Genomic DNA, 23230 nt, shown 5'->3' on the forward strand with positions numbered 1-23230 from the left:
GCACCTCAGACCTGGAAAAGAAGAGGAGAGAAGTGCATTCAAGGTGAGGGAAGAACGCATAAACGTGTTTCCTTTGGCCGAGTCATCAAATGAACGGTAGACTCCTACGGTGGTTCGGTGTGAGGGAGACTCTGAGGACTGACGCGGAGCTGGATGCTGTCTATCGTTACCGAGCGAGCGGCCGCACGGCAAACCAAAATAATGCCATTTTGGAATTTCTAGAAAATATCAAGATAGTAGTATACAAACCTGATTCAGCACAAGAATTAGCAAAGTTATGTGCTGAATATCATAATTATTATCATCAGACCAGTACCTCAGAATTACCTTCTTTGGTGGTGATATCACAGACCTGTAACATCGCCAGTTGACCAATCAGCTGGTACACCTGATATTTCCTTATATTTTAAAGAAATAAATAAACTTAGTTAGGTTCAGAAAACGATCATGGTTTGTGTTAAAATAAGTGTATTGTTACGTAACTTAGGTCACGTATGTGTGTAAGTTAAGCATGTAACCTATGTGATGTAGCTTTAGTAAGTTATATTAGCTTACTTATGTATGTAAGTTTCCTTATTTACTTATTTATTCCTCCTGAGTCGGAGTCCTATGTTTGTTTGACTCATCCATCCAGTCCGACCTCGTCACATGGACTCTGTCCTTCTTTATACTACTTCACCTGATTTCCTCTTTTGCTCCTGTCTTAATTACTATGGCCACTAGAGGGCTACAACTTAAGACAAACTTAAATATGTTTCGTAATAAACACTTCGCACAGACGACCTATGTGGCCGTTGTGTTGGGGAGGACTGTCTGTATTTAGTACGCCTCTACCAGCTCCTGACAAAAGTCTTAAAGGGACACCGAAAGCTTGAAACGGTAAACATGCCAGTTGGCGAAACTTTACACGTAATAGATAAAATGGGAATCCACTCGTAGAAAAACAACTCCACAGCGCTACTAGAGGCCAGAAATTCCACTGGGAACCTTTAGATAATATCTACCACAGCAAAATCTGCCCAGAGACGAGACAGTCCTTGTCCCCCATAACAGACTTATAACATTAAGTCCCCTTTGTTTGTGGTTTTCTCTGAAATCACCATTTGTTTGTCTTGAGAAGGAATACACCTCTCCCACCCAAACAATCTGTGGTACCGCAGTAAACAGAGCAGACAGACTCCCCTCCAGCACACACACACACACACACACACCACAGACTGTGTATGTACAGACACACAGTTTCATCTTCCCAAATCAGCTCAATGTTTTTAAGAAGGGAATTCCTCAGTTTCCTCGTCTCAAACAACCAGGGCTGAATCAGATTTCCATTAGCGAGTTGAAGTACGGATAAGAAGAGATGTGCTCGGCCCCGACTCAATGTAAACTCCTATCAGCCAAGTAAGCAACATCTGGAGACAAATATATGAACAAATGTGGCTTCATCTTTCTTGTGGCGGCGGATGTTCGGATCGGCTGTTTTTAGAAACGTATTGAATCTCACTGACGAGACCCCTTGGCATCCCGCGGAGGACAGTTCTGTCATCTTTTTTCATGCAGCATCGCGTGACGTTCTAACTGGAACCATAAAGTCATTGTGAGGCTGTCTCTCCGAGGCTTGACCCTGTCATCGCCGGGCTGTTGACTCATGAGCACAAAGATGTTTTGGCTGGGCCCCGGCCGGCTCGGCCCCAACATGGTCCTTGGTTAGACTCCGTGCCCTTTGATGGACTGAAAAATCCGTGATTTTCTTTCTGTTTTTACATGACAGTCTCTCTAATCAGAGGAGCGCTTGCGATAATAAGTATTGTTATGGTTGGAATTTCTCTCAGGAAATCATAATCATAATCACAGCAGACAGTTTACTTTGCTCTCTGTGTGTTTGTGTCCTTCTGTCAACTATTAAAACAAGAGGTCAAAGTAGAAGTGCTGCTTGTTTTCTGTCATACTGAACAGTGAACAGAAACATATAGATATATTTACAAACTGTGATATAAGTTCACATTAAAAATAATATCCAATTATCAATATTAGTATGGATTTTTATGAATTTACATAACAATTCAAAGTATACTAGGAAAGATCCAAGGTGCTGCTTGGTGTGGTTCCAGTCAAATGTATTATGTATACAGTATATATATAAATGTAATGGAGAGTGTTTCAGTTGTTATGATGGTTCTTAATTGGCATCTTTCTTCTTTTTCAGGCTGGTCTCGTCCAGCAATCGTTTAATGCATCGTAGTTCATAGATATCCCATGAAATGACTTTGTATGTTATCAATGACCAAGTATTAAGACCGCAAAAGCCCAGACGGGGCGGGTGGGAGGGACAGTGGATGGGTCCAACAAACCAGGATCTCTGATCCAGCAGACCGCTGTTCATTCCTCGTGTCAATCAAGAAGTCAATGTAGATTTATTTCCACATAATATTATATATCATTATAACTTTATTGTGAAGGGTGTGTTTGTTTTATTCTCGTGCATTTTGTTAAGCACTTTGTAACCTTGTTCAGATATGTGCTGTATAATTAAAGTTGTCATTATTATTGATATTAATATTAGCCACAGTAGAGTGATGACAGGAAAGTCTACTCTAAGTCTGGGATCTGTGTGTCAGTATGTCTGATAGGATGGATCCACATGGTGTGTGTGTGTGTGTGTGTGTGTGTGTGTGTGTGTGTGTGTGTGTGTGTGTGTGTGCGCGCGCGCGCGCAGTGCACCTTGCCATTCTAATGTGTGCCTTAAGGGTGAGCATGTCTGTATGTATGCAGTGAATTGTTTATTGTCTACATGCATGCTTGCACGTGCACAGTCATAAGTTTAGGGGGAAGAATCTTTTAAAGGCACTCTCGAGACCATTTTCCACTCCCGTACACACACAAGGATTTAAATGGTAACAACCGTTGCTATTTGGAACCTGTGAAACATTCCCCTGCTCTCCTAAAAAAAAAGAAGAAGAAGAAGAAGAAAACCTAAGAAACCACTTTTTTTTTTTTTTTTTTTTTGAAAGCAAATAAACACCCCGATTTTCCCCAAAACCTTCAAAACCTGTGGCAAAATATTGAGAACATAAAGAGGTTTCATAAAAATGATATGAATGACAGTACGGCAGCACAGACACAAGAAGAAGAGAAGACTGACATCTTTGACGTTGTTGTTTCTCTTTCTGCAGTTTCTAGAGCAGAAGGCATGACCGAGGACGTAGAGGTCGCTGTTAGGCCTCAGTCCATACGCATTAGCAAAGGGGAAGCCCTCCTGCTGAGCGCCCATATGTATGCATATGATTCAAAATACACTCCGATTCCAGAAAAAACTCAATAACTCTGTATCTCTCCATGTGAAACGGTTTGCAAATAAGAGACAAATGCCAAAAAGGCCTATTTGAAATGAATTGCTGGCTCATTTTGCCATGCAGTAATAACATGAACACATCGAAATGTGGTGATGTGCTGTCAGACTCCGAGTCGGTATGAGACAGGAGATGAAGCCACGGACCACACGGTGTCTGTATTGTTACAGTGTGTCGGTCAGTGCCAACTTTAAGCTGAAAACACCAAAGAATTTCAGCTCATCATCAAAATGAAATTTAAAAAAAGACTTGTGGGTCATCATTTGAATGGATGTTTGACGAGGATATGTGTTCGCCACAGAGACCGGAGTTACAAATAAAACAAACATGTTTTCTTAGTTACTGGTGATGGTTGGTTTTAGATCACGATTTGGATCCTGAGAGTGGACCATGTGCCACTTTATTGAACTAGAAAAAGTGCAGATCTCCACCAGACTAACTTCTTTCACCACCATCCCGGAACAGTGCCCAAAAACAACTTTAAGCACCCTCAAGAGAATGTAAACCTCCAAAATCAAACATGTATTACTCGACTTTGCTAGTACTATCTGTAGTTGTTAGTAGTGTCATAAAAAGACCATTAACATGTTAAAAGATACAGGATAATCAGGATTGATTTAAAGATAATAGTTAACTTCTGCCTCTCATTGTTTCATTTTTTGTTTTTGTAAAGCACTTTGTAATCAATACACATACGCTTTTTGTACCTCAGCAGTGTACTTTAGTACAGAACAGGAGTAAATGTATGTTTACTTTCACCTCTGACAGAAGTACGTTTACCTCCAAATAGTACATGTATTTATTATAGACTTGTGTTGTAGAGAATATCAGGGTCTTTAGGTAAGACAGCAATCTCACCTCAAGGTCCATTTAGCAGCTCTTCTGGAGCTTTTGATCATACCACATGGTCCTCATTAGCAGATGGTTTTTACACCTTTGTCATGATAATGTAAATGATTTTAGACCACTTTAATGCCTGAGACTGTCGGTTTCTCAACATTGGATACAACAGTTGAGAAAACAATCACACCACATGGTCCATTGAGCAACTTTTCTTGAGCTTTAGGTCGTATATCATGAACTTCATTGGCTTCTGCTGATGAAGGTCAAGAGCTTTGAACCAAAGTTATTTCATCTTTCTCATCATCAGTCATTTTGAGATCACCCTTGACAATCACCACTTCATCAACTCCATTACGTCCCCTGCCATCTTCTCCCTTGTCAGTGTCATCTCTGTTTTCGTCATTCCCACCTCCCCATCATCATTTGCATGCCCATCATCATCATCATCATCATCATCACATCCACCTCATGACTACCAGGTGAGTGCCCACTGATGATTAGCAGAACATTGCATTGTTTGTGAATTCACTGTGTGTGGTTTGCTCTCTCCGGCCCATTTTGCACTCCAAACTGATTTAAATTGATGTGTTCGGGAGGGAAACCAAACAGCTGCAGGGCAGCACGCTCTGTGAAGTCATCTGCTGAAAGTGTTCCGCATGTGAAAAGGAAATCTAGAGAATTAGAGCGACGGAGAGGTAAAAACACTTAGCTCTTTGTTCATCAGTAGGAGCCTTTAATTCCCTCTAACTTGTGCGCATTGAATGTGCAGCCCGGGCGCTCCGATGTGTCATCAGTTTAGCAGAATGTGCCGAGGCTCTGGTGACTCCGGTGGCTTGGCAGAACGAGGACGCCGGGCTGAAGAAGTGCTGGTTTGGCTGAGGAATGAGGAGAAAGTGTGTGTGGAATGAATGAAATCTTCTCCCGCTGCCATTTTCTGACTGCAGACACTTGACAGGATTTCACGTCTAGGGCCAAACAGGCTGCATCAGGCTTAATGATTATTAAGTGCATCATGTTACTAATGGAGGTGATATTTCAGCTGGCCTGGTTTGGCCCGAAGGACAAGTTCATGCATTTCATATTTCCTCCGCTGTACGGCTGTCCATTGGCCTGTTTTCCTCCACAGGACCAGCTCTTTTTGGGTCAGTGGTGGAATGTGTCAGTAACAGTGCACCCTACCCTGAGAGCTCCTTCGGGGAAGCAGTGGTAGATGGGTAGGTTTTAGTTTCTGTCACGTAGTGATGTCATTCTAAAACAGTAGACAGTCCAATGTCCAATAGGAGTAGAACAGACCTTCACATCAATGTAGCAGGATGTTCAGAGCGGTGGACATTTTTATGTGAGCAGCAGCCATTGCGACCGCTGTAGCTGGATACTGATAATGAGCAGCGGCGTAGTAACGTTACGAAGTGTAGAGAGCCAGAGAGAATGAGTAGAATTTCATAACTTAATGTTTCATCGACTAGCGATGCCTGTCGCGGAGAAGCAAAGCACATTGTTATCGCCACGAGTTGCAACTTGTTCGGCTCATTTTCTGTGTACCTGTGTTGCATTAAAGCATGGTGGAATTAGCAAGCTAGCTAGCCAGGTAACTAGCAGATAGCTAGCTTGATAGCTAGCTTGCTAACTCCACATTAAAGGATGGTGGAATTAGCAAGCTCGCTAGCTAACTAGCAGACAGCTGGCTAGTTAGCTAGCTTGCTATTTCCGCCATGCTTTCATTCTACACTGGTTACAGAAAATGAGCCGAACAGCAGGCTGGTGGTCAGCGGCTATGCTGGGTCTTGCGGTCCCTCCTCCTATGGAATGCTGGAGAATTCTGTTAAAAAATACATTATGGCGGTACATCTGCGCACCACAATATAAACACAAGTAGATTTCAACATTGGACACGTTCCCATTGGAGGTGTTGTGGTGTTTTTGAATGACTTCCTATGTGACAAAGTAGGAGGGGAGATAAGGTGGCAGTCCGGCGGGGCGGTGCTCTTTGGTGTTAGCAAAAACTACATTTTACACCATCTTCTGGCTGACCAGTTCGGTTCAGGGTCCCGATTACCTAAAAAGCACATCGGTCTAAGATCATGTCAGCTTTATGATGCTATTAAAGTTCAGTCAGGTACACTTAAGTCAACATATTGGTCATATATATTGCACATGGTTACACAGTTGTGTTTTTTTGGCGGAAGAGTGTCTGCTGTTCTGAGGAACCATTCAAAAAAGTATTAAATAAATGATACATTAAAACCTTTCAATTATTACATTAACAATCCCAGAAATAGCATAGAAATGGGAGGTCAATGTGGTGGAGGGAGGGTGGCATGAGGTTATATATATTGGATACAATGTATTAGTATAATTGGATGTGAAGGATGAATGCCGATCAGCTGATACGAGTGTGACTTTGGTGCTCTGACTGAATTGAAGCTCTGCTTAATTTTACACTTGTGCTTGAAGACATATTTTGGCACTTTATATGACAGAGGCACAACCATATAATAATCTCTGATATTGCATAAAACAATATCAAATGTATGCATATGTTGTCTTTTTTGTTGTTGCATTTGAATGAAAATCGCTCTTGCTCTGATACTTATGACACGTTTGTGGATGTTATTAACAAGGCAAACAAAAAACCCACTTAACATATTTGTCCACTTTGTTCCAACAGGAAGGCCGGCCTCATCCTCTCCCAGATAGATGAACTGTCCCCGTGGTGTAAGGGTCTTCTTCAGGAGCAGAAGATCGGCCTCCGTAGGATGTCCCTCAAGTTTCTTTCCTGCCGCTACACCGACACCAAGGCCTTCGGGCTGAACTGGTCGAACATGGGCCAGGACGTACACAAGGCCTGTGACGAGCAGACGCTCACCGTCATGTACAACGACTACGGCGAGCCAAAGGAGCTGTGAAATTAGGGGGTTTCAGTTCGGATGTGGGAGAGCCGCCAAACCCAACAAAGGAACAAATAAAATGCAGGTTTCACATTTGTTTCCATAAGCTACGTATATGCATTTATGCTGTCATAAGCAAATTACTTGAAATGCCTCAAACTGCTCTATTTAGCTTCACCACATTATTGGTAAATGCATTCAAAAGTTTAATTACAGCTTCCAAGTAGGAGATGAGTCTGATAATCCTCTAATAAACTGGGGTTTTGTGGGTCCACAGCTCTTTGCTGTACTTTGTTTGAGCTTTGCTGAAGTCCATTCCTCCCTTGCAATGAAGAGTCGAAATCAATGCAAACTTGACACATTCAGCAGGTGCTTCACAATACAAGCCTGTCATCACGGTATGATGCTTAATAAGAATACATGTTTTCTAGTTTGGACTGAAGCAAATAGAGCTTAAGTGAAGCTTTACTTTAATCACAGGGTTGCCGGTTCCCCATATGTCCCCAAGAGACACCGAACCCCCAGACGTGCTCCTGATGGTCGACCTAGCACCTCACACGGCAGCTCACTGCCATTGGTGTGTAGATGTGTCAATGGGGGAAAGACAGGCAAACTGTAAAGCAGCCATCTATAAATACAGCCATTTACTGTGAAGCAGCTGCACGCACAATATTTCAAGTGTTTACTTAGACACCCTTTTTACTAGATTAAACGTATGAGATGAATTTTAATATCTGTAGTTGGCGTTTAGTGTGAACTTTTGCGAGGCAGGAATGGACGGACCTCAAGAGCACGGACAACCAAAATGGATCAGAATTAATTTGGGAAACCGAGACACCTTTTGCAGCATGCCGTCTCAAGACTTTTTATGATTCAAGTGCAGGAGGCCTGAAAACTTCCATCTCACATTTTGTGTTGACATTAAATGCAATTATCTTAGAAAAACAGATAACTAAACATGCATTTTATTTCACTGTATTTCTTTGTTGGACTCAACAATCTTTGTTTTAAAACAAAGAGATTTTAATACCCTAATCTAAATGAGAAAGCGACTATTTAAATCCAAACTTAGTCACGTCGTAAGACATTTTACTGAAAAATTACAAAATACAAACTCTTGATGTCAAACTAGTGGCCGAAAGCATATTGGATTCAGCTAATGGCTCCTTTGAACCAACCTCGAACTGAAAGTCAACGCTTTGTTTACAACAATGGAACCAGGAGATTCTGGGTCTTTTAAAAATTCCTCATAGCTTCAGTTTCAACGGGACATTCCGACCATCCGTTAATGTTTTGCTTCCGATGCTTGTCGTACGCATTTATTAGGAAAAGCAACACACTCAGCTGAACAGTCACATGTATCTCAGCTGTGAGCGTTGGCTGCTGCGTTGTGTGGAGTCGCTTCTACAGTCTAGCTGTCACTTGTCTTTTTATACATTTCAAAATGATAATACTTGATAATTCTTACAAACTGGTTAATGAGTTAATGCAGTGAGATGGCATGTATCCACACCGGGGAAAGAAGAGTTACCGTGTTTCTATGAGAAAGATCAAAAATAGATATATGGTCTGCTGGCAGTTATTTTAGTAGAATAGACATTCAGAACCAACATTGTACATAGCTTTATCATAATGTTTTAGCGATATATATCCTGCTGAATGTAGTATTGAATGTTTGCATTTATAAGTGAAGTGGTTTTAAAGGAGTTTTACTGAATAACAGGCATCACAGAGGAAGCTCACAGATGACTTCATTTTCTCTATATTTTCAATAAAACCTGCCAAACCAGTATTTTCTTTTATCATTCAAAATCCAACCAATGAGCACTCTTCAAAGTGCTGATTCTGCATTGAAACTGCTAATTAACAGTGTCTTAAAGGGTAACTTTGCAGCTTTTCAAGCTCCACCCTATTTTCCTGTTTTTGTGGAAATCGTTACAGAAAATTCAGTTTCTTCCCGATCCCGTCAAGACTAAAGCAACCTCAAACATTTGCACTCAATCTCATTTGTGGTGGCAGTTTTAAATATGCATTCAAACTGAGCAAGCTTGTCCTTTTTAGAGTTTCTAGAGTTGTATTGCAATATTCAGTCTCTGAGCTGTTTAGCCAAGATGTAGAGAAAAGAAGTCCAGAAGCAAACATTGAGGTCACTTAGACACAAAAACATCTGAAAATAGGGTCCAAGTTGAAAAGCTCCAAAGTTCCCCGTTAATGTTTTTAACTGCTTCTCTGTGTATTAAAACTTCATGCAATAATGTCTTTAAACGATTTATCTGACATTTCCACTAATACTGTGCTTTTATCATAGTATATTATCAGAGTATATTATAACTTTTGCTCAACCTGTTATTATTATTCTGTCATTGTGCAGTGGCCATGTTGGAGATTGATGTCGAAGAAATGCAAATTGTATATTAGTTGTTGGTTTTTAACAAATCTCATATGTGAATACTAAAATGAACACTTGTAGATTTTTGTATAGGCAGCAGAGTATTTCATGAATACATCACATTACAAGCGCAGTGTTTTTCTTCTGTATAGAAATGTACAACAGGTGATATTTTATATATTTTATCGTCTCGTTGTATCGTCGTGTAGCGTAGTCTAGTCTAATGGATTAATGATGAGAGTTGTGAAGTGAAGAGCAGAGGGTTTTTACAAGGTCAAATGAATGGACTTGAACATTAAATGCACCCAGATGGAGACCTTTGGGAGACATTTGAAGCAACCATCTACTATCTGCATGATAATATTTTGTGTATAATATCTGTGGCGATCATGAACTTCACTTTTTTTTCACTTTGATCTTTGCTACTTCAAAGGACAATAAAGAATATGTTACGAAAATTGGCTGTATGGATGTTCTTCAACCGTCAGATGTCAGAAGAAATCTTCTCTAATTTCTTATGCGATACTTGGTTTTCCATGCTCTTGCATTATGTTTGTGCGCATAAAAAAAAAATACTCTTGAGACATACCTGGGGAGTTCAAAGACGGTACGATCAATTTGTCGTTGGATCGGCACGGTTGTTTGTGACGATACCAGCTGAACACTTCAACTGTGATATAATAATCAAGTCAAAGGTTTTCCAAAGAAAAAGGAACTGATGGTGAGATACAGTCAAAATACGCCTGTTATCTAATCTGTAATGTATGTTAATGAAAATAAAACAAAATTGAATAGAGACCCCACTGCCTCTGATCATTTTCATATATATATATATATATATATATATATATATATATATATATATATATATATATATATATATATCATGGAGCGGAGTTATTATTCCGAGGGGAAAAAAATCTGAATTTGTAAAGTTGTACATTTACGGAAAAAACGTGGATGTTATCTGAGATTAAAATGGCAAATTTATGAGAGAAAAAAAATCACAAATTTAGAAGGTTATTAAATCATCAATTTGTGAGGAAGACAAATGTTGTGAAGTGCAAAAGCGTGGAAAGCCATCGTCTGAATTTGGCCTAAAGTAGTGTTATTATGTTAAGGATGGCCTCCGAGCGAAGCGAAGGTCCTGGAAGATACATATACTCTCATGATTTATCTTCTTGGTCTTTCTGTGTCATTTTATGAACACAATGCCGCCATCCTTATGCATTGTGCTTTACCCTCAGGTTAGACCTGCTGCACGTTACATTTTCATTGCTGTTTCTGAATCAAAGTCCACTCTGATGGGCGACCTTTGAGCTTGGCGAAGGTCCTCAAGAACACATGTACACATGTTCTGTCATGTTCTTCAGCACAGACAGCTCCCCTCTCTCAAAGAAAATGTATATTTAACTGTCCACAAACCACAATCAATAGAATGTCCATATTTACACTCAACAAACCACGACACAGTGATGGAAATATACAACATAGCACCTTTAGACTTTTTTCATTCAGTCATTTCACATCTAAAGCTGAGCGAGTATTGATCACTGCATATGTCATGAGACACAAATATCTGTATGATAGTATGAAACCTAGTTCATTCTTTTCAATTTTTTTGTCATGAAATCTAAAAAAAAGGCATCAGGCCAACAAATGTGTGTTTCATTGCATGTACTTATTATATATTAAAATAGAAACCAAACAACAGACGCGTCCTCTGTTAATGAGCATGAATCAATCAATCCAAACTTCATGAGGGTCGATATAAAGTTGCTATTTATTTCATATAGAGTATAAAGTACTGTAAAATATCACAGAGAACATGATTACACTTCTTTCTTTCTTTCTTTTTATAGTTTACAACATGTGGTACTTTATCATTTCTGGCTAATGGATACCAGAACCTGACATACATACATGCAAGCAGGAGACGACTTTCAGGTCCGTGTTGAGCAAAAGAAATGCCCTCCTTCCCAAAAGCCTTTTTTAAATCTTCATTTTTGGTTTATCTTAACGTTCCACCACTGATTTTCTGACTCCAACATTACAATATGAAGTACATCTTTGCTTCAGTGGAAATCCATAATAATTCTGACACTGATATTTAACATTTGCCCGACTTAATCGTTTGTAATTCCAAAAATGTTGACGTGAATGACGTTTTTTTTTATTTTTTTTTTTTAAGTGATCAGGCGACTTGTCTACTCGACTTAGATTTTAAAAGTCCTCCTTTGGTTTTGAAAAGCCATCCGACGAGTTAAATAACTGAACAGAGTACTTGAATCCATTTAGAGGAGCGGTTTGATGATGACTTGATTTGTACTGGAGTGGATGGACTGCTTTTTTTTTACCTCAATGTTTCCTCACTGAGGGGTTTCCTTTTATAAATAGAATCTTCTACACAGAAAAAAGAAAACAATTTGTTCACATGTGGATGTTTGTGAGGGAAGGAATACTGTTTTTGAAACCAACATGACTCAGATGTAGTGCCATTAGACAGCAAGGTCGCATAGGATGAAATAAAAAAGGCCTTTTATCGTGTGAATTCTGACTTCAATTGCGTTCTCCGCATTACAAATGTAATATTTTCGTTATTTGTGTGTTGTGGTGTGTAGTCTGTGGTTTGACTCAAGTTCAGCCTCTTTCATCCCTCCATCTTATTGCATTCCTCCTCCTCCTCCTCCTCCCGAGTCCTTGGCTTTGCTCTTATTCTCTTCGGCGTCCGGATCTCGGCAAGTGCACTCGTCCTGGTTGCAGTCCGCCCCGAACTGAATGACCTGTCGGCAAACAAGCACAACATTCAGTGGGTTTCCCTGTTAAAGATGTCTTTGGTGGAATCTGATCAAATTGTGTGCACTTATATATATATATATATATATATATATATATATCTCTAGTACAAGTAGGTGCAACAAAAGCCTAGAAGAGAAGGATGGATAGCAGCTGGGTGAGAGGAAATATTACATCAGGGCTTTCAGTGAGAGCAACGTCACTGAAAAAATGCACTAGTTCAGGAGTTCTTCCCCACAGGGCTGTAACATTTCAACTGTAGCAAAGAGCACGGCTTTAAATGTCAAAAACAGACGATAAAAATACATTCACTCGAAACCGACCCCGGTGGCTAGTGGACCCCGTCCATGGCTTCTTCCATTGCGTTTGCGCTGAAAGGTAAAGCGCCGCTTAGTAACCCGAGCGTCGGTCTTAGTGGACTTGTTGTGTTTCCTAAAAGTTTCAAAGAGAACTCCAACAGACCCCCGGAGGCCGATAAAGCGCATGATGTCAAATGGTTCAACCGGGCCTCTGAATGGCGAGAAAAACCTTGAGGGTCTTCGGGGAGTGTGGGGGGGGGGCGGCGGAGGTGAGCGGATGAACACATGTTAAGAATCACCAACGAGAGGCTGCCAGCTCTGGTCTAGGAAGCGAGCCATCACCACAGGTTGCAAAATAAACTCTGGTGCCCCGCGAAGCAGTCTGTTGCAAGAAATGTAAACATTCGCTCCCGGAGGGAAGAAGTGAGGAGGGAGATCGGGAGAGAGAAAAGGGAGAGGGGGTAAGGAGAGTGGGAGGCAGAGAGAGAGACACATATGGACGGCTGCGAGCGAGGCGAACGAGTGGAGTGGGAGGCAGCGACTGATTGGGGTTGGCAGCGGGGTAACGGTTTCGCCAAGGGCTCTCGGCAGAAAGGCCTTTAACTTTAAAAATGCCAGCCGTCCCATTTTAAGAGGAATTGCTGCGGCCATTAAATGTTTCCTTAACATCTTGATTCATCGACGCGGGCGCAGAGCGAGCCAAGCAACGCTCCGCCTTTCGATGCCTCCTAACAACCTCTGGAAGGAGAGAGAGAGAGAGAGGGCTTGTTTTTGCCTCACCCGCAGAAACCAAAGCCAAGTCCTCTGGCTGCATTCGTTGCCTCCCTGCTGTTTGCAGCAACACATTCACGAGCGCAATTCATGTGACAAGAAACAGTCTCGAAGTGATGAATTCAGCCCTCGCAATTGATCAAAAACATCAAACGTAAAAAGCATGTCCGTTTTCTTTTTGTTCGCTCTTTGCTGCGTTTACTACCTTGGACCTTTGTTGGACTCAAACAGACTCCAGTTAACAAATCAAAACAAGATTGTGTGTTTCCATAGATGGTGCGGCAGCCCCGATCTTTTCTTCTGGAGTTTTCCCCTGTTGGCCGACAACCGAATCCCACCTGAATCATCTCTCACGTATCCCTCCTCCCTTGTCATTGCTGCAACCCCCCTGTAAATAAAACCAATACTGCCTGCGCTCCATAAAAAGGCCCCAACTAGCAGTTTAGCTGGCAGATATGAATATTGATTCAAATATTTGATGGAGTTCATGCGCAGGTGACTCATCCTGCCAAATACCGGAACAATCTGTGAAGCCCCGTTACTTGCAGATAAGGCTAAAAAAATCCAACTTGTCTGTGTGTGTTTTCATGGATACGTACCAAAACTAAAGCAAATTGTTTGGGTTTTCTTGCCTGTGTGGCGGCAGAGAAAATACGTGATGCGGTTTTAGAAACCTGTCATTTCCTTCACCTGCACAAGTCGAGCCACGTGGAAACAGAGTTCTGTAAACGGTGTCGCTCTGCAGGTTGCCACCTCTCACGGCGCTTAACTTGACTCCCTCGCCAAGTGAACAGTGACCAACTAGACCGCAGACCGACACCTCGCTGCACCCGCCCCTATACCCCCCCCCCCCCCCCCCCCCCCTCGTGAAAGAGAAGTTAGTGGCAGTCTGGCAGCTCATTTATTGTGATGGCAGCTACAGACCCGCTGAACTCCTTCTCATTTAGGAAGGAGCTGCCAGTGAGTCATGGCGTGCCGCGGACATGAAGGAGACAGCCGAGGATCAGGCCAACTGTAGGCCGTATAAATTAATAGGCAGGGCCCCCGTGAATGAGTGTCATGAATATGTGGCTGTACAGTAGCCAAATAGGGTATATAGAGAGGGGGGGGGGGGGGGGGGGGGGGGTACTTCCCAAATGTCCACATGGGAGAGAAGTTCTAGTGAAAGCACAGAAAAATAGGGAGAAGGGAAAAAAAAGAGGTGTTTATGTAGAAGCAGTTGAGGGAATGAGTGGCCTGGTTTCCACCGCTGGCCTGACCCCGTGGCTTGCTCATTATTATTCATACCATTCCTCTTAGCCACCCAACATACACAGCAATCATTGAGAGCAATTAGTGTAATGTGAAGCATTTGCATTTGTGGCGAGCACCAACGAGCTGTCGCCGGGGGAGCGTTCGCTACGACGGATAAACATGAAGATACTCAAGGTATTCGTCAAACTGATTCAATTAAACATTTCTTTCATTTGAGAAAAGCGGTTAGATTGCAGACCTACGTCCCAAACAAAAACCTTTATCATCTCCACTTGAGATGCTTTGAATGAAGCCACCACAGTAACACAATGCTGTCAGCTGCAACTGTTTAAGTGTAATAGGAGAAAATCTCATTAGGTATATTAAGCCCATAGCTAAGTGTGTTCTAGTATCAGACAGAATTTGACTCGATGGAGTGGGCGCATTCAAACGTCTGGACCCTGGCAAGTGTTCTGACGTCTTGAACCCCGACTCGTTCCCTTGGCAGTGGAGCTTAACGCGAGAGGGGAGAAGGCGTACGGCAGCGTGCGGTGGTGAAAACCAGCTTATTTACCATTTGAGTGGAAAAGCCGGAGGGCACAAGTCTCCTCTGTTGTTTTAAGTAAAGATGAGGGAGACTAAATAGGCGCAGTCGTTAACAGGAGAGAAGGGAAAGTAGCAGGATTTGTGTGTGTTTGCTTAGTCGGAGTCTCCTGCGTAGCGGCGCGGCGCTCCTGCCAAGAGAGACAGATTTCTACTACAGTAAACAGGAAGAATCTGGCTTTGAATCCAGCTCCCGGCCTCTGAGCTCCATCTTGATTGCAAGATGCGAGACCTGGAGCCAGCCAAGCAACGCTTTGCCACCTTTTAAACAAAAGTGGACAGAAATTGTGAAGTTGTATCATATGTGTGAAAGAGTAGTCCAAAATATATTGTTATTTTTAAAACAAAAACAGATGGTAAGAAAGTGATGGAAACCAATCTTTCTGTTCCTACGTAAATACGCCGGACAGGAGGTGTGGCGCTGGAAATGTCTGTTTGTGTACCTTTCTAGTGGAGAGTGTGGACGGGCAGCAGTCTCCTCCATCATACTGGCAGTAGGCCCGGTTGTTGATGGTGTCACACCAGCCGTCCCCTCCAAAAGGCTAGAGACAAGTTACAAACAAGAAACAGTGTTAATTGTCTCCCAATATAATAATGTCCCCTCACACAGCATGGAAGGCCGAGAAGGCCAAAAAGAAAAAAAAATTGTCATATTCATTGATGTTTGGAACAAATGTCCATGAAACAAATAAAAATAAACACTTATGCAGCAAAATCCAAGTCCAATCAAAGTTGTTCATTTTCTCTGACAAAGCTTACTCATCAGCCAATGAGAGAGGGCCACTTCTGTCTATTGAACAAGATGAAGGCGGGACTTCGATTCAATGCACAAGCAGGTCAATGATTTATTTAGCAAAGAGTTCTCGTGCACATTACTTTAGTGACTACATTAACTCAGCCTAAAGTCAGTTGACATTAGCATAGTTCTCTCGAATAATCAGCCTTTTATCCTTCACGTTAGCTTTGTAGAACATTTGCATGATGTTTGCATATCATGATGGCGGACAGGATGTTGGTTAAGGCTTCTTGGCCTGATCTCTATAAACAGATATCTGCATGTGATTGCAGAATCCGTAGGCAACTGGACAAGATTTGGGTATCAGAAGCATTCTGGTTTTCCGTTTTCAGTCCAAGTAGTATTGACCAGTCACGTTTGAGCCGGCTTTGGTCGCAAGCCATCGGCTAACGTCTGACGACGATTTAGCTTTTCATTAGCTTGGCTAATTGGCTTCTTGTGAAACAACCTGGTCGTATACGTCGTCTCGCTACTTAAACTACATTCACGCATTGCTAATTGGACTGTAAAAAATGACCAGCACACGGAGAGGCAAGTCTTGGCCTGGATACCTTTTATTCGTTATCGCGACACCGGAACCCCCGAAGTTTTGGCCCCCTAGAGGCCAAATCGTTGTCGGATGGATAGGCGATGGGTTCAGAGAATTCTGTGAACAATGCAGAAACAATAAAGCTAGAGTAGGTAAAGGGTATATGTGGCTGCCTATGGTGCTTAACAGTTATGACTTAGTGCCGTGATGTTTGCTATGTCATTTGGATGGTGGTGTACCATTTGTTTAAAGTCTGAACGTCCTTATTGGTCAGGTGATGGAAACATCACTAGTAAATGACTCGAGACCTGCTTGCACAAGTAGAAATGGTCCTCACTTCTGGAGTCTTTTCGAAGACATGGAGGGAAAATTGTTTATACAATAAGACAAACTGACAGAGGTCAGTCTTCAGTGTAATTAATTAAGCAAAGAGAGGTTTACTTGTAGGTCTCATTTAGCTGATCTTTTATTTAAAGAGGATAGATGGACAGAGTAGATGGACAGGTATGCTTCACCTTACTTGGAATACCTATTAATGACAATTCCTCAAACTGTTTTTCTTTTAAGCATACTTTGGCCAGTGTGGGAGTCCTTCTGGGGAAACTCCGGAGTGGCACGCAAATTTGTGGAATTTAAGTTACATAGAATCTCAAACACGTCACGATGAAAACCTTTTTTAATGTTTTCAGCAAAACCACGAGGGCTTCCCTGAGGTGCCAACAATATGAACATAAGTGCTGAGGGCCAAAGACACTTTTGGCTTTCTCCGACGAGCTGATGGAGTCATTTCAAAGACTTGGGGCTCTACCTAACCGGCGAAGGGGGGAGAGAGCAGCTGCTGAGAAGATTTCTGCCGTTTTCTCTTCACTTCAAAGAACTCCCTACTTGACGAATCCCCATGTCTTTCCCAGCTAAACTGCTGTGACATAAATAAATCTCTTTAATCGTTCCGTTTCTGAGTAAATACTTTACCAGCAATTGCACCAGATGCCTCACCCAAATCACTAGTAGTGCGTAAATCTTTGAATTACCTTTACAGCCTCAGAGAGTCGCGCAAAATGCATACTTGCTTGACCTGCTGTCAGTTTTATTTGAATGTTACATATTTCCATAGTCGAGCTTTGTTGTGGGTTTGATCTCCATTTTACACTCACGTCTTTCTTTGATAAAGACTGTTTCAATTAGCGAACCCACCACTTTGCCCACATGAGGTTAATTTTGAGGTCAGGGCTCATGTTGAGGTTAATTATTATTTACATTCCCTTCTAGGCAGCATATACCTTACTCTCAACAGAAATGCACTGACGCGTGAAGAGTATTGAACCAGCCAGAGTTGACTGCGTACCTTATTCCCCTAATGGGTAGTTAAAAGGTCAACTGGTTTGTGTATTACCATTACACAGTAACTCCCTTCAAATCAGCGTAAAAAAGAGAGCAGCAGCAGCCAACCCCCACACCTCGCTAACATAAATATTCCACCTATTGGCATTGGCTGGTTCTAGGGGAGCATGTGCTGTCATCAACACCAGCAAAGCTCTTCATCACAACATTATAAAACACAAACATGTCAAGCAGCAACATATTCATTTTTCACTTTCTACCAAGTATCTGTATCAATCTTTTGATAGCAGACATTCTATCATCTCCCCCTCCTTCGCCCCGCTCGCCCCTCTCGCCCAGAGCTTTCTGAAAACAGTTTGGGGGGGTGTTCTCTTCTGACTCAGTGTTTTACCTTTTGATAAGAAAGACAGTTCGGGGAGTTCAAGGGAGGTCTGTATATACACACGTGGACAAAATGGTTGGTACTCTTCCGTTAAAGAAAGAAAAACCCACAATCGTCACTGAAATAACTTGAAACTGACAAAAGTAATAATAAATAAAAATGTACTGAAAATTAACTAATGAAAATCAGACATTGCTTTTGAATTGTGGTTCAACAGAATCATTTAAAAAAACAAACTCATGAAAATGGCCTGGACAAAAATGATGGTACCCTTAACTTAATATTTTGTTGCACAACCTTTTGAGGCAATCACTGCAATGAAGTGATTTCTGTAACTCTCAATGAGACTTCTGCACCTGTCAACAGGTATATTGGCCCACTCCTCGTGAGCAAACTGCTCCAGCTGTCTCAGGTTTGAAGGGTGCCTTCTCCAGACTGCATGTTTCAGCTCCTTTCACAGATGTTCAATAGGATTTAGATCAGGGCTCATAGAAGGCCTCTTCACAATAGTCCAATGTTTTGCTCTGAGCCATTCTTGGGTGTTTTTTTTGTCTCATCTGTCCAAAGGACATTCTCCCAGAAGCTTTGTGGCTTGTCAATATGCATTTTGGCAAATTCCAGTTTCAAAACTGGAGCTTTTTGGCAAGTTACATCAGCTCTATTTTCACAGACGCAAAAATTAAGCATACAAAAAAAGAACACTGTACCTACTGTGAAACATGGAGGAGGCTCGGTTATGTTCTGGGGCTGCTTTGCTGCATCTGGCACAGGGTGTCTTGAATCAGTGCAGGGTACAATGAAATCTCAAGACCATCAAGGCATTCTGGAGCGAAATGTGCTGCCCAGTGTCAGAAAGCTTGGTCTCAGTCGCAGGTCATGGGTCCTCCAACAGGATAATGACCCAAAACACAGCTAAATACACCCAAGAATGGCTAAGAGCAAAACATTGGACTATTGTGAAGAGGCCTTCTATGAGCCCTGATCTAAATCCAATTGAACATCTGTGCAAGGAGCTGAAACATGCAGTCTGGAGAAGGCACCCTTCAAACCTGAGACAGCTGGAGCAGTTTGCTCACGAGGACTGGGCCACAATACCTGTTGACAGGTGCAGAAGTCTCACTGAGAGTTACAGAGAGTTACCTAAAACACACCACGGAACACAACCACGGAACACAACCCAGTTAATGACGCCATTCTGTTGTGGGGAAATAAGGTCGTGCAGATGTCCCAAACTGTATACAAATTTAAAATCAAACTAATGACTTCACTCAAAATCCACTGCACCAGTGGATGCTTTTGAGCAGTCATAGTTCTCGATGCCATCAGTAATTGCTAACCCCCTGGGTTAACACATTATCAAAAAGCTCTAGCAGGAAGTAGAGCGCCTCTTAGATAATGGGTGGATGGTACTGGACTGCCAGTTAGCCCTATATACCTTGGTTTCCAGGAGCAGCTCAGAGTGGAGTTGGTAGATTTTCGCAGTGGTTACCTCTTGAGTAACTCACTGTGGAGATATTTCAGGCAAGTCCAACTGGAAGATTCAAGGGAGGCCCCAAGGAAGGCCCAGAACAAGCTGTAGATATAACATTCACCGAATGGCTCTCGAACACAGCGGGACTGGAAGATATGGCTGGCCTGGGCGAAGTGCGTTTGGCCTTTTCTGTTCAGTCTGTTGCCACTATAAATTGGACCCGGAAAAGTTACTGAGAAAGGATTGGATGGTTAGCTGGGGAGGAATTCACTCAGAGGTGAATCATTGTAAAATAAAGCGTATGCTGTCTAGAAACTTTATAGCTCGAGAGACAAGCTCCAGCTGAGTAAAGTCTGTCATTTCCATTAAAAAGGGGGCAAAATCAGTCCCAGATTTCCATCTAAGTTGATCAAGAGTCCTTGACTCTTTCTTGGATGACAACCTTTGTATTCGGAAAGCTAAGAAAGCTTCTACCAAATGATTTGCCTTGTGGAGAGACCTGTGGTTTTTTACTCCATTTGGATCACTTTAATTCCGCTTACTGTAAATTTAACATACAAATCATAAGTTATTCTGCTTTCCAACAGTTGTCTGTTGTCTGAACAAACAATCTCTACTCTTCTGGCTGCCTTTAGTCTACAGAGACTCATTTGATTAATTTGCTTTGCTTGTGATTGTCTTCAATTAAACAAGTATGTGTTTCAGAAGAAACAGAGCCAGAACAAGGCAATAGTCTTGAAGGTTTTCAGGTGTTGTTTCAGGTGTTGATAGATTGTTCAGTTCACTGTTGGTCTACTTAGTCTTCAGCTAATTTCAACCCTGATCTCCCATCTAAAGCAAACAGCAAACATTCAGCCTGTCTGAGCCAGTGGAGAGCTTAAATCAGACATGTTCTATTGGTGCATAATCCTCACGCAGAACTATTGTGATATAAACTCAACTATCCTAAATCATCGATGTGAAACTCATAGTTACTTTTTTCAGACTGGGAAACTACTACACAGGTGTTTCATGATGTGATCAAGGGGATTAACACAGCATCCACCAACCAAATGGTTTCAATATTTTCTGTCCGCTTTGCCATGAAATGCATCATATTAGGTGATGCATGAGTCAATGTGTTTAATTGGGTGTCTGTTATACACTCTTATCAAATTCTTTCTCCTCATTGGTCCAGCGAACATTTTAATCATGCAGAGAACATTCTAAGAAAGAAACTTTTGTCAGCAATGCATCTCTTTCTAAGGCTGTAAAGTAGATGAAACCAGTAGAGAAGAGTCTCAGACTGGCAGTGGTACAGGAGCCGCTGTGCTGGTGAGGTACCTGAGCTGACTTTTACATTTATTGTCAACCGTGTTTTAAGAAAGAATGGAAAGAGAGGCAGAGTAAAAACGATTGGGAGCAATGGCATCTGGATGAGATCTGGCATAGTGGACTATGCAGCACATGTGGTCTGGTATAATTTACAGTGTTGTCATGGAGGAGCGGGTCAGAAGCAACTGTTTTGCCGAGCAACATTCAAGGAAAGGTGGAAGGGGAAAATGTAGTGCTGGCAGGTAGGAGGAATATTTGAATACCGTGAGACATCAACAGTTTATGTGTTCCATCAGTAGTTCCAGTAGTTCTAAGCCCAACGGATGAATGCCAAATAAAGACGATCTGGGTTTATGACTTTAGATGCTTTACTGTCACTGCTAGAATATTAATGAGCAGCGATGGACGTTAAATTGCAACTAACTTTCAATTATGATACAAACTACAGCACACAGAAATGTGATAACATTGAACAATACCAAAAGTCTACAGTTGTGCTACAGCGGCCTCTAGAGGCTGTTATAATGTTTATACCCAACATTATGAAGGCGTTGGAAGGAACAAACAACTTGCTGACCATTTTGCCACTCCCACCAGAAGTGGTAATCAGAGTAATGGGAAGTGTAGAGGCTGGAGCGGGAAGACCATGAGGTCATCAAAATCTGAGGAAGTTTTACCCCCCGGGGACTTGAATGTGCTCAGGACAATTCATGGTGATCTGTCAACTATGTTGTGACAGTAAATAATCATAACTCGAGGTCGACTTACTAGCTGTTTTCTAGAACTATGTCACGGTAGATTGATGTTGTGGGGATGGTTTTCTTTTCCAAAGAAGATCTTTGAACATAAGTGGTGTACGATCCCCTCCCTCAGATATGACCACCTGGTGACCGTTTCAATGCTTAGGTTGTGTGATGACAGTTGAGCCGTCTCAATGACAACCAAGCAAACTTTAGCTGTTGATGAAGACTGTGAGATGTAGTTGAGCACTCTGGAATGAAGCTCGTACTGTAAGTGGACACTAGACCGAGGCTATTTCACAGAAACCCAACTTACCCCTGGTTACTATATTCTCATAAACTTAAGTATTGGTAAAGGGTAAATTCTGAGGTGACAGTGGTGCATTGTGAATATTCATACCAAACCAATTCTGCGTTAAGTGGTTACGTCGTGGCCCTTTCACACTGACCACATTTGGTTTTGACATTGTGACTATGCATCTGTAACAAGACCACCCCCGGATCACGGTCGGGACCAAACAGCCGAACCTTGGTCTGACGAAAGCAAGTGGTCACGGTCGAATATAAATGAACCATGGTTCGGTTTGTTTCAACAGTTAAAAAGAATGGTTTGGACTTTCGGACCCGTTACAGGAAGTTCTGGCTGGCTATCATCAGAATTGGACAAAGGTAAAACAATGCAACAGAACACGATGATTGAATGAGTGTGATGAGTCAGTTGGAAAAACGTAAACACTTTTCAATCATTTTGTTCCGAGAGGATGAGAGAGAGGATCCGAGAGGACGGCCGAGCAATGACAACACGGCGACAACAGAAGCACAGCCGTGACTATAGAGAGACGCAGCTTACATGGGGGATGACGACAGGATGTAGTTATGTCACAAATAGTACTTTTGTGCAATTAATTGCAATGTGAAGCCAAAACTAACCAGATTAAATGTAACAAAAATGAGAACCTTAACATATTTGTTACAAGTCATCCTGCTATAAATATTCAGCAAATGATCTGGCTGGAAATAAGAGATTTTGTTTTTTGAAAAAAGTGTTGGATGGACCAACTCACGTACTGAACTATATTGTCTATTTATAACTTGGTTACTATTTATTGACCCTCCCACAAACAGGGAAGAATATTTGAGCAGGGTTTTCTCCTGTATATCAAACAAGAAAAAATCTATCATTTTCATTTTAAACCTATTACCAGCAAACATTACACATGTTTTGTCTTATACTGACTTATTATGACTTTTATGACTAATTGACTGTCTCAGTCAAAAATATAAACTAAACAATTTGACTATACTACTAAAAGTATCCAGCTATTGTTTCCAATACAAGTATAATCTAATTTTCTAAAAAATACATCGAAATTCACAAGAAATTAGGTTTTGTTACCTTGTCAACAAACAAGAAACTTTATCCGGCTGCTTTTGTAAAACAGTAAGAGTTCCAGCGAACACCAGTGTTTAAACAAGGCAGGAACATAT

At 41.7% G+C, this 23230-nt stretch overlaps 2 protein-coding genes across 2 annotated transcripts in view; one reads left to right on the forward strand and one right to left on the reverse strand.

The window, feature by feature from the left end:
• astn1 (astrotactin 1) overlaps positions 1-7096 on the forward strand; it is a 405541-nt gene extending 398445 nt beyond the window's left edge. The window contains exon 24 of the mRNA XM_076079850.1: positions 6859-7096. Coding sequence (XP_075935965.1) covers positions 6859-7096 — 238 coding nt within the window. The remainder of the gene's footprint in view (positions 1-6858) is intronic.
• A 5034-nt stretch (positions 7097-12130) lies between these two features.
• The window catches only part of pappa2 (pappalysin 2), a 65104-nt gene continuing 54004 nt past the window's right edge, over positions 12131-23230 (reverse strand). Inside the window, exons 26-27 of the mRNA XM_076079840.1 lie at positions 15613-15711; positions 12131-12250 (exon numbers count right to left, since the gene is read on the reverse strand). Of these exons, the coding sequence (XP_075935955.1) occupies positions 12131-12250; positions 15613-15711 (219 nt within the window). The remainder of the gene's footprint in view (positions 12251-15612; positions 15712-23230) is intronic.

The sequence above is a fragment of the Anarhichas minor genome, unplaced genomic scaffold (assembly GCF_050575085.1).
Source record: "Anarhichas minor isolate MPS153535 unplaced genomic scaffold, ASM5057508v1 ptg000006l, whole genome shotgun sequence".
NCBI classification, from domain to species: domain Eukaryota; kingdom Metazoa; phylum Chordata; class Actinopteri; order Perciformes; family Anarhichadidae; genus Anarhichas; species Anarhichas minor.